Source organism: Telmatherina bonti (assembly GCF_933228915.1).
Source record: "Telmatherina bonti genome assembly, chromosome: 14".
Taxonomy (NCBI): Eukaryota; Metazoa; Chordata; class Actinopteri; order Atheriniformes; family Telmatherinidae; genus Telmatherina; species Telmatherina bonti.
The window spans coordinates 26,207,059-26,221,779 of record NC_136612.1 but is presented as its reverse complement, the minus strand read 5'-3'; the positions used below and the strand labels follow the sequence as shown (position 1 = coordinate 26,221,779).

The window sequence follows — 14,721 nt, the reverse complement described above, 5'->3', positions numbered from 1 at the left end:
ACCTCTTATTTCATAGTAAATTTGTGGTTATGCTGTGAGGCATGACTGAAAGGTTATAGGAATAAATTACAAAACAGTTCTGTTCATAAGCAGGGTGTTAATTATATCCTGCGTGAACAGTTATATGACTTCCGAGCATCGTGTTGAAGCACAGCGCCTTGTAGATGCAGATTGATGTTTTTGTGTAAACTGTGGAGGTGGCGTTATTGCATCTGCAGAAAGACTCAATGGCTGCTATTTTTGACAGGAGTATTAGTGCTGGAGTGTTATCAGCGTGACAAAGGATGTATTATCTGTGTGTTACAATAAGCAAGGATTTGTGGCATTGTGAAAGTTTTAGATTTGATGCTGCCAGTGATTTGGGCTGCTTTGCTGTGCTGCAGGCATTCTTTACAAAAGCTCACAGTCGTTGATTCCTAGAGTATTTTCTGGCAATCAATTGTGGAGCCAAAGTGCCTGTCATGTGTCTGAACTACAGATAGTGTGAGCTGTTGGGAATAGATATATACTTCTTTTCTTTCTTTTTCTTTGGCCAGATTATGGATTATGTGTTGTCCACAGGTACATACAGTATAGATCACTGTCAGGATTGTTTTAACATACATCCCTCTGGAAAGCGTATTAAAGGTTTGACACAGACCTGGCAGTTTGATCCATTTAGCCTTTTTGCCCCTGAGGGCTTGCTATGTAATAAGGCTAATGGTCAACGATAAGGCTCTTTGCCTTGTCTTAAGGCTCATCTGGAAACATCGACAGCACTACAGAATAATCTACTTTGGGTAATAATATGATTTGAGTGTGTATCCCCTCTGGCTGATGTGCTAAAATGAATTCTTGGGGAATATAGAGGTCATAAGTGCATCCTATTGTATTTATTTATACTAACTTAAAGTGTCATTTCACAGACTTGTCAGGAATGTAATATGACAAATGCATGCTCCTATTTATTGTTTATTAATTGTAAATTATTACACAGCTTGAGCTTTATTCCTTTGCGCTCTTTGGGTGTATGTATACTTGAGAAACACCAGACAGGATTAACAACTGTGACCAGATAAAATGTGCAACCTCATGAATCACAGACATATTCTCAGTGCTGACTGCATCATTAGGCTTGAAGCCGAGAGACCATTCAGGTGAGGATGCGTTGGATACGAACCTTTCCCCATGTGTTAGAATTTTTGTTTCTGTCCTGGTTGTAACAGCCTGTTAAACCTGTCAATATAACCCGTTTTTACAGGTCAACACATTTTTTTTCAGCCTTTGTAGAATTCCATTACCTGTATTTATCAGCTTCTTTCCCTCTACTGTTACCATAGAGACACTCCATCCCTATCAGCGAGCCGACTTTGGCTGCAGGGCTCATTGGCTCTCAAAAGAGAGACGCTGGTAAGCAAGTGTCTTCCTGGCATGACTTCAGCACCAATGTAGCGAGAAAGGCATTTACTTAGCTTTGACAGTGTTTCCTTGGCAGCCGGTGCCCCAACGATGGCGGCGCATCGCCTCGTTTTGTCACTATGAGTTGACGGCTGAGACAGTGTGAAATCCAGCTGGGAAAAAAATCCAGCCCTGTAATTGAAATGAGTTCACCTGGGAGACAGCTGCTCTAAGCTGCCTGTTAGCTGTCACAGTCCATGCTTATGCTTGGATATAGGCTAGCTGAAATGATAGAATCCGTCGGCAGGTATCGTTCGGCCTGAGACACCATCGTTTGAAGTTGGGACAGTTTTTCATTCACCACAGTAGCTGATCCAGTATGTGGCCGTCTGAGGGTGTCATGAGCAGCATTATGTATGATTGATGCCACTAAATTGCAGCATTGAACAGAGAAAATGTACAAAAATGCAAAAGCAATACAGCCCGAGGTCAGAAGCGCTCACTCCTGTGGACGACTTTAATCCTTTTTCTTTCACAGACTTCTAAAAAATACCTGTTAAAGTTTTAATTAAAGTTCACATAAAACAAATGAGATTTTTGCATGGAAGGATTTCTAGATATTACATGATCAATAAATTGTGCAAAAGATTGAAAACTACTATATGATGTAATGGATGCTGGCAGATAAACTTTGAAACTGTTTTTCAGCTCAGTATCTTTAGAAAGGTCTTCTGTTTGCTTGTTGACTCGGTGAAATATGTATTTTAGGCAAGAAGAATTCAACCCCGAACACTGGATTGAAAAAAAAGTCCAGACACTTCAGATATGGATTAGCCAACCATGCCATCTAGCTGCATTCCAGACAACTGTACTGCCCTCATCACAGTGATGTCTTCCCTGGATGCCTTCATTTGCTTAACTCTGGCAGGAAAATTAAAATGCAGAATGATGAGACAAAAGCATTTTGTGAAGGAGGACTTTCTCAGCATTATGGAGGAACTTAGTGAATAGAAAGATGGCTTTAACTCGTACTTACTGAAGGTGCATATTGAAGTGAGGCAACACCAGACAGCAGAGGTTTGAGAGATGTGGCTGTTGTGGCTGCAGAAGTATGACTAGTGGAGATTTGATGGATAGATTTTGTGCAGAACCACAATGAAGGGAAACTGCAATTCACTACCACTCCCCACCTCCATTTTCTCATGGTTTTTTAAACTTTAACCAAACATAGGTGTGGATCTTATGGCTGGCAGACTAAAACATTTCATATCAGCAACCTACAAGTCAGACTTCAAAGAGACCTCTGGACCATTGCCCACATTTGTGCCACTCATTGAAGCTGCTCTGACATCCATCAGTTCTCTGTTTGAACACCCCCCCATCTCCGAGCACTACTCATCTCTTATGATATTGAAACTTGATTTTGTGTACAGAGTGTTTTAATCACTTGTGTTTGGCTGTGTGTTTTATGTCAGATTCTTTTCTGACATAACAAACAAATTGTCTTCAGTGTCATGTGAGACTTCCTAAATAGACAGACCTAACAAACGAAGCTGCTGTACTAGTTACTCAGCAAACATGAAGGTTTTTCCTGTTTAAAAAAATTTAAAACAAAAAAAAATCCATATTATGATTATTTTTTCATTTATTTCTCAACCTTGTAAAAGCATTCTGACATATTAGTTAGTAGCCATCTGTGCAAAACACTCCCCCTGCTTTTGATTAGGCTTAATTGAGGAGACAAAATTCTGCGATAATTATAAACACATTGTAATTGCACCAAATAAGACTTGATTTCAAGTGTTTTATAAGGGCCCTACAAAAACCAATACATGTTTTGTTGTTTGCTCAAAGTCATCTCTAGATGTCTCTTGTGCTTGTGATCATTTCAGTTTGGAAAATCTCAGTTATTTAGAAAATATGTCATTGGTTCAAAACCATATTCTCATGCAATTCTTATTCAATGAGGACAATATGTGTCATTTTAAGACAAACAATGTCCTCCAAACTTAACCTTGTATATCAGTAGCAAGGACAAAGACAAGCAACATTTAATTAATCACACTGGACACATCTATATTCAAATTTCCTGAATCTGTTGTACTGTTTGCTCTGACAACACAGAAGGAGGAGCAAGACCTTTTCTTGGACAGTGTCAACAAAGTGAATCAGATCTGCGATCATCGATGCTCACACATGGACAGTGTGATCACGAGCCCCTCATATACACGAATGCTTCGTGGTGTTGTGGTCTACAGCATTTGGTTCGTCATACTGTGTTATGTTTCTCTGGTAATTGTTGGGCAATGTGGTGCAAGGCAATTCTATTCTTACATAGATACAAATCTAAATGCAGAGGCGATGCCTTTTATGTTCACGGCATCTGCATTTCAGCTAATGTGGCATTCAAAAATCCTACAGAATTAATAAAAATAATGAATAATTCCATTATTTATATTGCTGTATTACTAGAGAAAGTTTTTTCCCATGCACACCCACCATTTTTGATTGAAAACAGTAGAAGCTCGGGAGTATCCAGAAGTTTCTCTAATTGCACATTGATATCAGACAGAGGAGCATTGACTCTTGAATCTAACAAACTGTAAATACTCCCAAGTAGATTACTGTACAGATGGCAGCCTGCGAAATCAATGGAAGATTATTCTTTGGCTGGACTAACAATGCAACTTGTACCAGACATTTCTGGCGTGCTCCGAGCTGGAAAGCTGAGTGCATCCCGCTTTCTGTGCAGTTGGCCCAGATCACTGGATGATTACACTCAAACAGGCCAATATGTTTCATTTGCTGGATCCATTTGGTGCGAGCACAGTAAATCAAAACAGACAACCTTAAATAGCGCCATCCAAAAACAAGAAGGAAAAAAAAAAAGTTAATCAGCATTGCCTGTAAAATGGGCTGCATCAATCCAGACTTTCTTTCTCCAAGCACACAAGCTAATTATCCTCTATTACAGTTTGTTACAGGGACTATTGTGTGTGCTGCTGGTGGAAAAAAATCCGAATGAGCCTCGGCCCATGGTCCATCGCTTCTTTTTCATATAAATGTGCAGACACTGGCTGTCATCTATTGAAAAGATCGTCTAACTGTCTGAGTGTGTCTGTCTTCTGAAACAACTTCTCCATCAATCAAACTGTCTCTGTTGTGTCTTTGTCACTTCTTTTTTCAGTGTTCTGTCTCCCCGTCTTTCACTGCTGCTCGTGGCACATCGACTGTCGGAGTTTCAAAAGACATGCAGTCATCCAGGTGGAGCAAAATGAGTTCACATTACAGTTAAAAGGAACTGTAAAATGGACACGCAGGATTAAAAAGAAATGCTGATGAGAAGACTTGGTCTGACCATAAGCTTCCCTTATATCTCTCATTTGTTTGGGACAATTCTAGTGTTTTGCTGTATAATTGTTGGTGGGATTTAAAACCTGCAATCAGATCTCCAATTTTTCAACTTTCATTCGAAATTGTTTGCCCTACCATGATATCAGGGTCATCTTATTAAATAAAAACAAAACAGTCTGATGTTATTTATCTGATTTACGTGGTTTACAGCATGTCATAGCTGCTGTGTTTATGGCAGAGTTCCACCTTGATGCCACGATAACCTGAGTGTGCAGGCAGACAGAAAACACACCAACAAGGTAGAGTATTTTTTTAGCGCTCCCATGGAGGGGAAAATGGAAACACTCGTTCTCCAGCGAGAAGCAGCAGGAATATTTTTTTATGCTCCTCCAGCTCCTCCTGCTCCAGTGTTACCCCACGAGCGCCACGCTTACATAGCTGAACTAGCTGAACCCATCCTCGCTGTAGTGGTTTCCTATTATAATATGGCTTAAAGTTTCTTTCTAGGGTTTATTAACCTCAACAAGTTACCTGAACTGAAAGAATATTGAGTGACTTTAACTGAATTGTTCATGAGGAGATTTTGGGAGTGATTTTTTTATTCACTGCATTTTGGCAATTTATGGAAAATTAGTCGCTGTATGAAGTTTGACAATGCAACGTGACTTCACAGCTGACTGTGGCTGCCAGAGGACCTTTAGGTTATATCGTCATTTTCAGGATCATCATAATTGCATTGTGGTGCAATAATGGGTAGGTTACCTGTTAGCTAACATAATCCATGAATAAAGCAGAGCAGATTTTGAGGTTTCTGAGATATACATCCTGTTGACTAACCTTGTATGTAAGTAACACGTGTTAAACTGAAGGGTCCAAACAGGCTAGTTATTATTGGTCTCTTTTGTTCCAGCCAGCCAGCTGCAACATGAAGCTTAAACTACACTGTAAATCATTGTTCTGCTGCAGTAATTGCATGTGATACTGTTTTAAAAAAAAATACCACATCTATTTTGTTCCTGTGCAGGTTAGGGTAGCGGACTGGTATTTACAGACCGCCAACCTTTTGTTGTGATTAAACGAATTAACGCCTAATAAAAAGGTGGATACTGCATATATATAATTAAGGTTGTTGTCTGACATTTGACAATGGAAAAAGGTCATGAATGGACACTGCACAAAAAAAATAAAAAGTCATACTCACTCTCACTGCTTTGCTCAGACTGCAGACTCATCTGTGGTGAAAGGCTACAGCGACTTCATCTTTTTTTGTCACTTGTTCAACAAAGATGTAAAGTTTACTTCCTGTCCATTTTCTTTCCCCTCTGTCTTTACTCTAATGTGTGTACAGTTTCATTAAATATCTCCAAGCAGACCAGTTTGTCTCATTCATTCTTTGACTCGTCCTCTGTGGAGAGCAGTGGCAGCACAACATGGTAACAAGGTTATATGATTCAGTTATATTTGCAGGACTCTATGAAGCCAAAATGAGAATTCACTTTATGGCAAGCAGCTCTGAAAGCAACCTACTCAGTCTCAGAGCATTGCTTAGCAACACGGTGCCAATCTCTCTGAGGTCGCCAGGTGGGCTCAGGTTTTTTTAAGTCATGCTTTTCAGTCACGATAAACCAAGAATAGATTTTTGTCTGCAAATGCTTGAAAAATATTTTGACATTAGTTAAAGAGAAAGAAAAACTCTTTCATGTATTGAAATTATTCATGTATTGAAATCTAAAATGAAAGTAAACTGCATGTTCTTATAAATATATATGTGCCCTGAGTGTTAATGACTTGCTATTTTGTTCAACTTCTCTTATCAACGCTACACAAACCTACAGATGGATTAATTACTTTATTGAGCTGAGGGAAGATTAAACAATGCACAACTGGGAAATAACATGACATATAGCATTTTATTAATAAGTACCTTAAGCTGCATTTGGTCTAAAAATACAAGAGATGTACTTTGACCTTTTAAAGGAAAGTCTGATTTCAGTGTTTGTAGAACGAGACCTCTTTGTTTTAAATTAAAGCCCACACAGGGGTTAAGATTAGAACGCGTAGAAGAAAAATCATCAAATAGCCACCTGTGAATTGAATCATCCCAACCTTGGCAAATATTATAAACAAATCAAAAGCAAAGTTATTCAGTTATTTGATATACAATAACTGATTTTTGTATAATTTCAGCTGCAAGTCATTTTTCCATGTAGATACAATTTAGATTTTTTGTTATTATACGTCTAAAATGTTCATGTTTATTGTTAATTGAAAATCATGAAAATCATGCATCGAAGTCATGACTCGATGCAATCAGTTTGTTTCTATTATAGGATATGTATGAATTGGCTTGAAATGATGTGTATGTTGATCCGTGTATGTAAAGTGCCCTGTGACAACATTGTTGTGAAGTGGCGCCATACAAATAAAGTTGAATTGAAGTTGAATTAATTCCTGCAGAAACTGAACAATTGGGGGGATGTATGTCAATCGGTGAGAAAGTTATTATGAAGTGGATTTGATATTGGGGGGGGTGCTATCTAAACTAAGTAGATTACTAAAAAGTATATATTTTCATTGTAACCCCCTCTACTGAAATCCAGTATATTTTGGGGAGTAAAGTGACAGTATCTTTATATTTACTTTTTGTCTTTGCACTATGTGTCAGTGAAGCATCATGACAACATTACTGGACCTGAAGAGCAGTGTGCTGAGGCAGGTGCAGAGGAGCCAATCGCTGAGAAGCCGGAGAGAGCCTCCTCCCACTGCCAGTAGCCCCCTCACACACTGTCCGGAGCCCCTACCCCGCAGGTGAGTCAATGGTCTAAAGACGTTCTCACATGACTTCATGTACCGTATATGGCTGAGGCAATGGAGGTTTTTACTTCTGATTAATTTAACATACCAGAGATAATTTCTCTTGAGAATAATTATCACCCACTTGTGTGGTGTTTTCTGAGAAAACTTGAAATTTGAGTAACGAAATGAGATGTCAGGATTACAGCGCACCTTCTTCCTCTGCTTTATCCCTCTTTTACTGTTTGACAAAACCTTACAAGAATTGAAATTTTAACAAAACAAACCTGTGGAAAGACTCCCTAAAGACAGACGCAAAGAGCGGCAGTAATAACTCACTTGATTGTTTAGGTCTTTAAAGAACAAGCAGCCACTTTGATTATATGAGTCTTTTTGGGGGGAAATTAAAGGGCTGTCAGCAAAGCTCTACAGATAATGACATCGCTTTGAAGACAGCAGCATTGGCTCTGAAGCAATAATTCATGAATGTTGTTCATTCATTTTCCACTTGCTGTCTGGCTGAAGCAACAGGTCATAATTTGTAGTCAACACAGTGTTTTAAATGCCAGAGCAGTGGGCATTCAGAAGGACACATCAACCGCACCATTACATGCAGAGGCAGGCTCTCAGGGGATCGCAAATGCTGCTTCCTTGTATATCAGCTCAACACCACATGATTCTGATGTCCAAATGTCTGCTGCTTTCATCTGAGTCAAAAAGCATCTCCTTGCTTCATGAAGCAGGAGATCAAACCTCCTATGCATGTGTGGCACATGTGGTTTTCTTTGTTAATGTGTGTACGCATTTAATGTACACAGGCTTGTATTTGTTTGTTAGTGTATGTGAATGGTGCTTTTTTTTTTTAAGTAAAGGTCTGAAAACATTGAGACGATCTTATGGCTTCAAGCTGATGGGTATGATTACATTCTATAATTATCCTTTTATTGCAAATCCATAGAAAGCTCTGATAAAACTCTGTCCCCAAAAATAAATCCATATATAAGAGATTTTGGACTAAGCTCATAAGCTACGTTTCCATTTGCCATTGTACTGCACAACACCTACATATCACAAAAAATGGTCAGTGAAAAAACTAAAATGAAAAAAGAAAGTCTTGCTAAACCATTTTCACGCTCTTGTAAGGTGGCTTTGTATACGTTTTGATTTAGAAGCAAATCTCAAAAGTGTAATGGGAACACATTTTACACTTTTTACATATACATATTTACATTTACATATCACCAGTTAAGATGTGGGGGTCTGTAACTAGTTCATTTCAACTGAGGATAACTTCTGATGATTATTTTTCATCTTATGATGAGGACAGCCGCAAGAGCAGTGGTGGATACTGAATTAGCTTCTCCAAAACACAGAATGTTTTGTATCTCCATCAAAGTGGAGTCTCGCGGGATGAGTTTACGACTTATGTGCTAAACACCATCACACTGCAACTGTACTTTGTAGAAATTTTAAGAACATTGCTTTTATTTTGCAAAAAGGTGCAATGGAAACACATCTATAGATGTCATTTTCCATCTCCAGAATCCAAACACCAAGTGAGATAATGCTTTCATAGAACAACAAGGAATGGGACTTTTTAATAAACAATGTGCTCATTCTTGCAAAATTTTATATACACAAATGCAGATTTATTAAGGGGAAACTCAGATTTAACATATTTCATAATGAACTCTTTTCCCATATCCAAGCCTTGAACTTATTAAAAAGTAAATACACTATACAACTTGTCAAGTTATTTACAATGTATAATTTGCAATTTAAGCCCTAACAAATTATTATTATTATTGGGGTTTTTTTTTCGTACATGTAAGTATGTCTATATGTACTGGTTCAGCATTCTCTAATGATTTTCTTTTTCTTTGATTTTGTACACGTTCCTGCTCCTGAAAATAGTTTTTCTTTAAAAGAAAAAAAAGTTGTGCCAGATTGTTTGTATATGACTTTGATCAATTAAAAAAAAGTGTTTTCATAGAAGAATGCAGTTCTCTCCCAGATTTTCAGGGATCTCTAACGTCAATGCCAAATGTACATTGACACAGATCTTTCTGATAGTTTGTGGTGACCTCTCGGCCATTAAGACATTTAATGATCGTGTTTTCCTTTCCTGTCATTGTGCAATCTTTGCTAGAGACCATCAAAATGTTAATTTAGATCTTTTATATGTGAGTAGCCATTGCTACTGGCCTGGGTCCGCAACTTTCAGTCTACCCACTCTGCTCACTGATTAGCATGGCATCAGGAAATGTTTGTTGATGCCCGTATGAAGACTATTGACGAGCCAATCAATGCTTTGTGTGGGACTAATCATGTTTTGTTGCTGCTTTTTAGTGTTGGCACACTGCCTCAGAGCCAATCGAGGGTTAGGGACAGCTTTGGAAAAATCAAATCTACCCAACTAAAATTAGTTCAACAGGAATGAGCACATCATCATGCAGCTGTTTATTAAACATGTATATACGCCTATAATAATAGCTGATAAGAAGTGATATAAAAACAGTGTGCTTAAGATGGAGCGTTGCAGAAGAAACTGGAGGAAGGGTGGGGGAGGAGGAAAAAAGCCATAAATGTGCACACATCAGAGTAAGCTGTCATGTTTTAACTCTGTGTTACAGATTTTTATGTTACAGTTTTCAGGTTGTTATTAAATAGAAGTCAGTCTGGAAACCCCATGTAGCCAAACACTTGCTTAAACCTGATTCATCAATACTCCTCAGCAGGTCTGTGCTGACACCTTGAAAGGGGAAGATGTTCAAAGTCAAAACAGGGGCACGTCATGCAGATTCTAAAAGACTATGTGTGAGGCAGGAATCTGGTACAGGATACAGCTGTTGCAATGTAATTCATGTATCTAGCACACTGTGCTATTATACACTGCAATAGATTCATTTTGATATGGATATTACAATTAGAAACTAAATGCAAAATGAATAATAGCTTCTATACAGAGGAGCCTGATACTAAACTAATTTAGTGAAGTTTAATAAAACCCCTACTAACAAACAAAGCAGCTTAGATACTCTGGTTTGCTATAGTCGCAGTGCAGAGGTGAAGATACTGCTGGCCCATCCAGAACACCACTGTATCAGCAAATTGTAACAAGAAACTAGAGACATGAAAAAGAACAGGGGAGAGGTGTTTCCTTAGTGTTGCATGCCCTCGTGGCAAGATGCAAAACTTGCTAACTCCTCTAGGAAGAGGCTTACTGTGTTCCTGGTACCGCTAACGATCTGCTTCATGCAGCTCTTTCCTTTTTTAGTTGAATGCACCTCTCTTTGTAGGGCATCTTTGCACTTAGGATAGGAATAAAATACTGTGAGCAACAGAAAATGAATTAAATGTAATAAACACCAGTTTTGTGCAAAAAAAGAAATAATTATAGTAACTTGTCACTTTTGTCAGAAAGTTACTGAGTTGCTAACTGAGTTACAGTGTAATAAAAATAGAAAATTGATTTGGATCAGCACAGCACATTCTTCTGCTTGTTCATTTATTCATAATAAAACTAATTATTTGATCGGACATATGAATGAAATAGAAGCAGAATAAATTACAAAGAATAAAAAACCGATGGACACTAATCTAAGGCAGCTTGGATGTTGTGGCTCCATCTCCTCCTCCGGAGAGCTTTACAACTGCTTCCAGCTAACATGAAATGAAACACTTTGTTTCTGGTCCTAATGAACATTCCTCATCTTGTCTTTTGTATCTGTGAAGGGAAAAGTGATTCCAGCTTAAAACTCTTTGTTTTCTCTGGGCTCACCAGTGCTGCATGTGTCTCTCGGTGGTTTGTGAGTGTGGTTGTGTTTGTGTGTGTTTGGTTACACATGCAGCCATGCTATATTACTCTCCATCAATCATCGTTTATCTCTGTAAAACTCCAGGTTAGATGAAGACAGCATCAACACTGCTGCTTTCATCAGTAATGGTAACAGTGTTTTAACTATGGCAGAAGCATTTAGTTACATTACACGTGTGTGGCAGGGGTACAAACAATATCATGTCATTCATGCACTGATGAGCATGTGCTGGCTACATGACACGCCATGTCCACTACTTTTACTACTTGAGGCACCAAAGTTAGAAAAATTAAGAAGAATGATGCATATCATAGATTTTGCTTTCATCTTGCAAAATGGCATAATGAGGGCAAAAACAGGCAAATACATAATACAAAATACATAAAAAACATTTAATTTAATTTAATTTAATTTCATTCAGCCATTTGTTACTTATTTTACTTCACTAATCTATTTGAATATTTTCACTAAAGGCTGATGATAACTGATCTCTGGTCCGCTCAGCTACAGCGTGCGGGCTTTGTGCTTCTTCTTCTTCTCGTGATTAAGAGCCAGCTAGCCACAAACAAACATAAATTGATGCATACTGCCACCTACTGAACCAGAGTGTGTCATGTCCTACAACATTACCATGTCTCTGCAGCTTTGCATGTAACAGCAGAATTTAAGTGAAAGTTGATGCAGTGACATATGAAGGAACGGCTGGTGGCAGGTCAGTTTATTATATATTACTGATAACAAATGCATACAATCAAGTCTTCAGTCGCATCTTTAGATATTTGTTTACATATCATAATGTTTTATTATTTGTCACCACTAGTATGGCACCATTTTTCAGTTTTTTTCTACTGGAGTAATGGGGTGAAATTTTTCCTGTGCCAATCTTATTGCAACACCTCAAGCGGCTCAGGTGAAAAGAGTCATACGATTTTTTTTCACTCTAGTTTAGAGCTTCATCTGAAGCCAAAAGTGATAGTATGAACCTGCGGTTTCTATAGCAACCTAAACAGGCTGCTGGTGTGAACTTATACTTGAGAATATAATGACAACTATGTCTATTTTTACCTCAACGCCGTGATGCACAATGACAAACTTTGGATTTGAAAGGCCAGAGGTAGACATGACTTTTTGGTTTATTTTTCCTGTATCTGTTCACATCTAAACTGATCCAGTGTGACTACGTTTTAATTATATTTTCTAACGCAAAGAAAATCTGCTCTTTATTAAAGACAAATATGAACTGCCAGTATTTCACCTTTCTCTCATTTCCCATGCCAGCTCCTGGAGCTGCTGCCTTCCCACTGAGCCTCAGTCAGAGCTCTCATCATTAGGCTCAGGCTGTTGATCTTTGTTATCCATTCACACTGCAGCAGACCTGCCTGCACTTTCACTTTAATTGAGAATTTGCAAATGAGGTTGGGTAGATTTGGGCTGCACCACCCGCAGCTGTTGACCCAGTGGTACAGTCAGCTGTCAGAGCTGAGGCTCTCCAAGCAGACACTGACACGTTAGAGGTGAACTATTTAATTCAGTGGAGCAAATTATGGTTTTACTTCAGTGTGATCTGGTGGATAAATCTCTGGAAATGCACAAAACATTCGGAGACTAACTTGGCCAATGTCACAAAAAGAAAACCTCCATCGACTTTGTATTTGAATTTCTGTTTCTGTGTATTATTGTTCTTTTATTTCACTGTGCTGTCTGATGTCTGTGAGCAGTGGTTTTGCCTTTTCACACTTGACTTTATTGTGTTTTGAATTCCAACCTCACTGCGGTGTCTTTAATGACTGACTCCTCTGTGTCACTCTGTCCAGACTCTTATTTCCTAATAATGTGCAGCAACAAAACACAGCCAGGAATGGGGGGATTGTATATTCCTCCTCACTACCAGCCAATAAAAACACAGTAAACAAAACTAATCAGTAGACAAATAATGTTATCAACGGTATACCTGGTCAGGCTACACATGTGACGCGACCATGGGTACCGTTTCCATCAACACTTTCAGGTTTCTCATCAATAAACCATGTTAAAATCATGTTTAAAACACAATGAAAAAGAAAATCTTCAACCTGATAAACTAACAGAAGAAATAAATCGTTGCTATAATGCAGAAACACAAATGCATAAATTACATTGGTAAAACTCTGTTTTTGTTTAGGTTAAGATGTGTTGCTGCTTGTTTCTCTCTCAGACATCAGCGTTTACCTGGTGTTTGGTGTAAATTCCTACAGCTGTCGTGACCTTTTAAAGATGACTAAGTATCAGAAGTTACTGTCGCAATTTTGCAACCAGATCCATTAAAACATGCAAGTTTTCAAACTGTCAGCTGCAACTCCACCATCATACTGGAAGTATATATGTTATAAAATATGTATTCTTTCTGATATTTGGATTCTGAAATCAAATAAATATTGTGTTCATCTGTGTGGATCCATTTATGATAAATTAATAAATTCTTGTCATTATAACAGGGAAATAAAGTGTATACACAGGAAGAAATAAACAACTAAATACATCCTATTTAAGGAAAAGTTATAAAAATATGACAGCAAACACACAAATGAGGAAGTAAAGTGATGTTCTCATCGGCACGTGGGAGTGTCGTCCAGATCATTAATTAAATCAAAATGTATTTGTATAACACCTTTCATACATAAAGTAACGCAAAGTGCTTTACATATATTAAAACAACAAGTAAAACAATTAGACTCATAATCATTCATACACACATACTGAATACACCCCCAGTCTCATTTTGCATGGCAAAATTCAAAGTAATCCTCTGTCTCTTTGCCCAATAACAACAATATTAATACTACTAATAATACTAATAATAATACTACTAAATATTAATAATAAAAGAATAAACATTAAATATTAGTTTAATTTAACCTCTTCCGGTCGCCGGCGATCCAGTAGCACACTTTATCAGCATGGTGGTAATGAAGAGGTTAAAATGAGGTACTTATAGTGTCTGCAGTCAGTAACCTTGTCTGTATGAATTGTACCACCTCACCTGTTCCCTCATCATCCTCTTCCTCTACCTGGCATGATGTAAATGCAACCAGCTTTACTTTAGCTAACATGAAGGTCAAACTGTCCTTCATATCCAGACCACGGTCAGCCGGAGGAACATGGCCTGGAAATGTTTTGCACAAGTCCCCGGTTCTGAGATGTGTTTGCCAAAGCACTGCCTGCCTGAAAATCCGCTGGTTAATTTCCTTTTTCTGTGCTGAACATGAAGCTGCTGCTGCAGCTGAGTACGCACCTTGTTGAAAAATTGCTCAAATGAAATACCTGTAAGAAATTATGAATAAAATGGAGATAAAAAAAAAAATACAAGAGGTGCTGCTGAACCAATAGAAACAAAACAAGT

General features: G+C 38.1%; 1 protein-coding gene across 1 annotated transcript in view; it reads left to right on the top strand.

Moving 5' to 3' along the window:
- Positions 1-7,405: 7,405 nt before the first annotated feature.
- The window catches only part of baiap3 (BAI1 associated protein 3), a gene marked incomplete at both ends in the record, with an annotated part of 25,053 nt that continues 17,737 nt past the window's right edge, over positions 7,406-14,721 (top strand). Inside the window, one exon of the mRNA XM_079252869.1 lies at positions 7,406-7,539. Within this exon, the coding sequence (XP_079108995.1) occupies positions 7,406-7,539 (134 nt within the window). The remainder of the gene's footprint in view (positions 7,540-14,721) is intronic.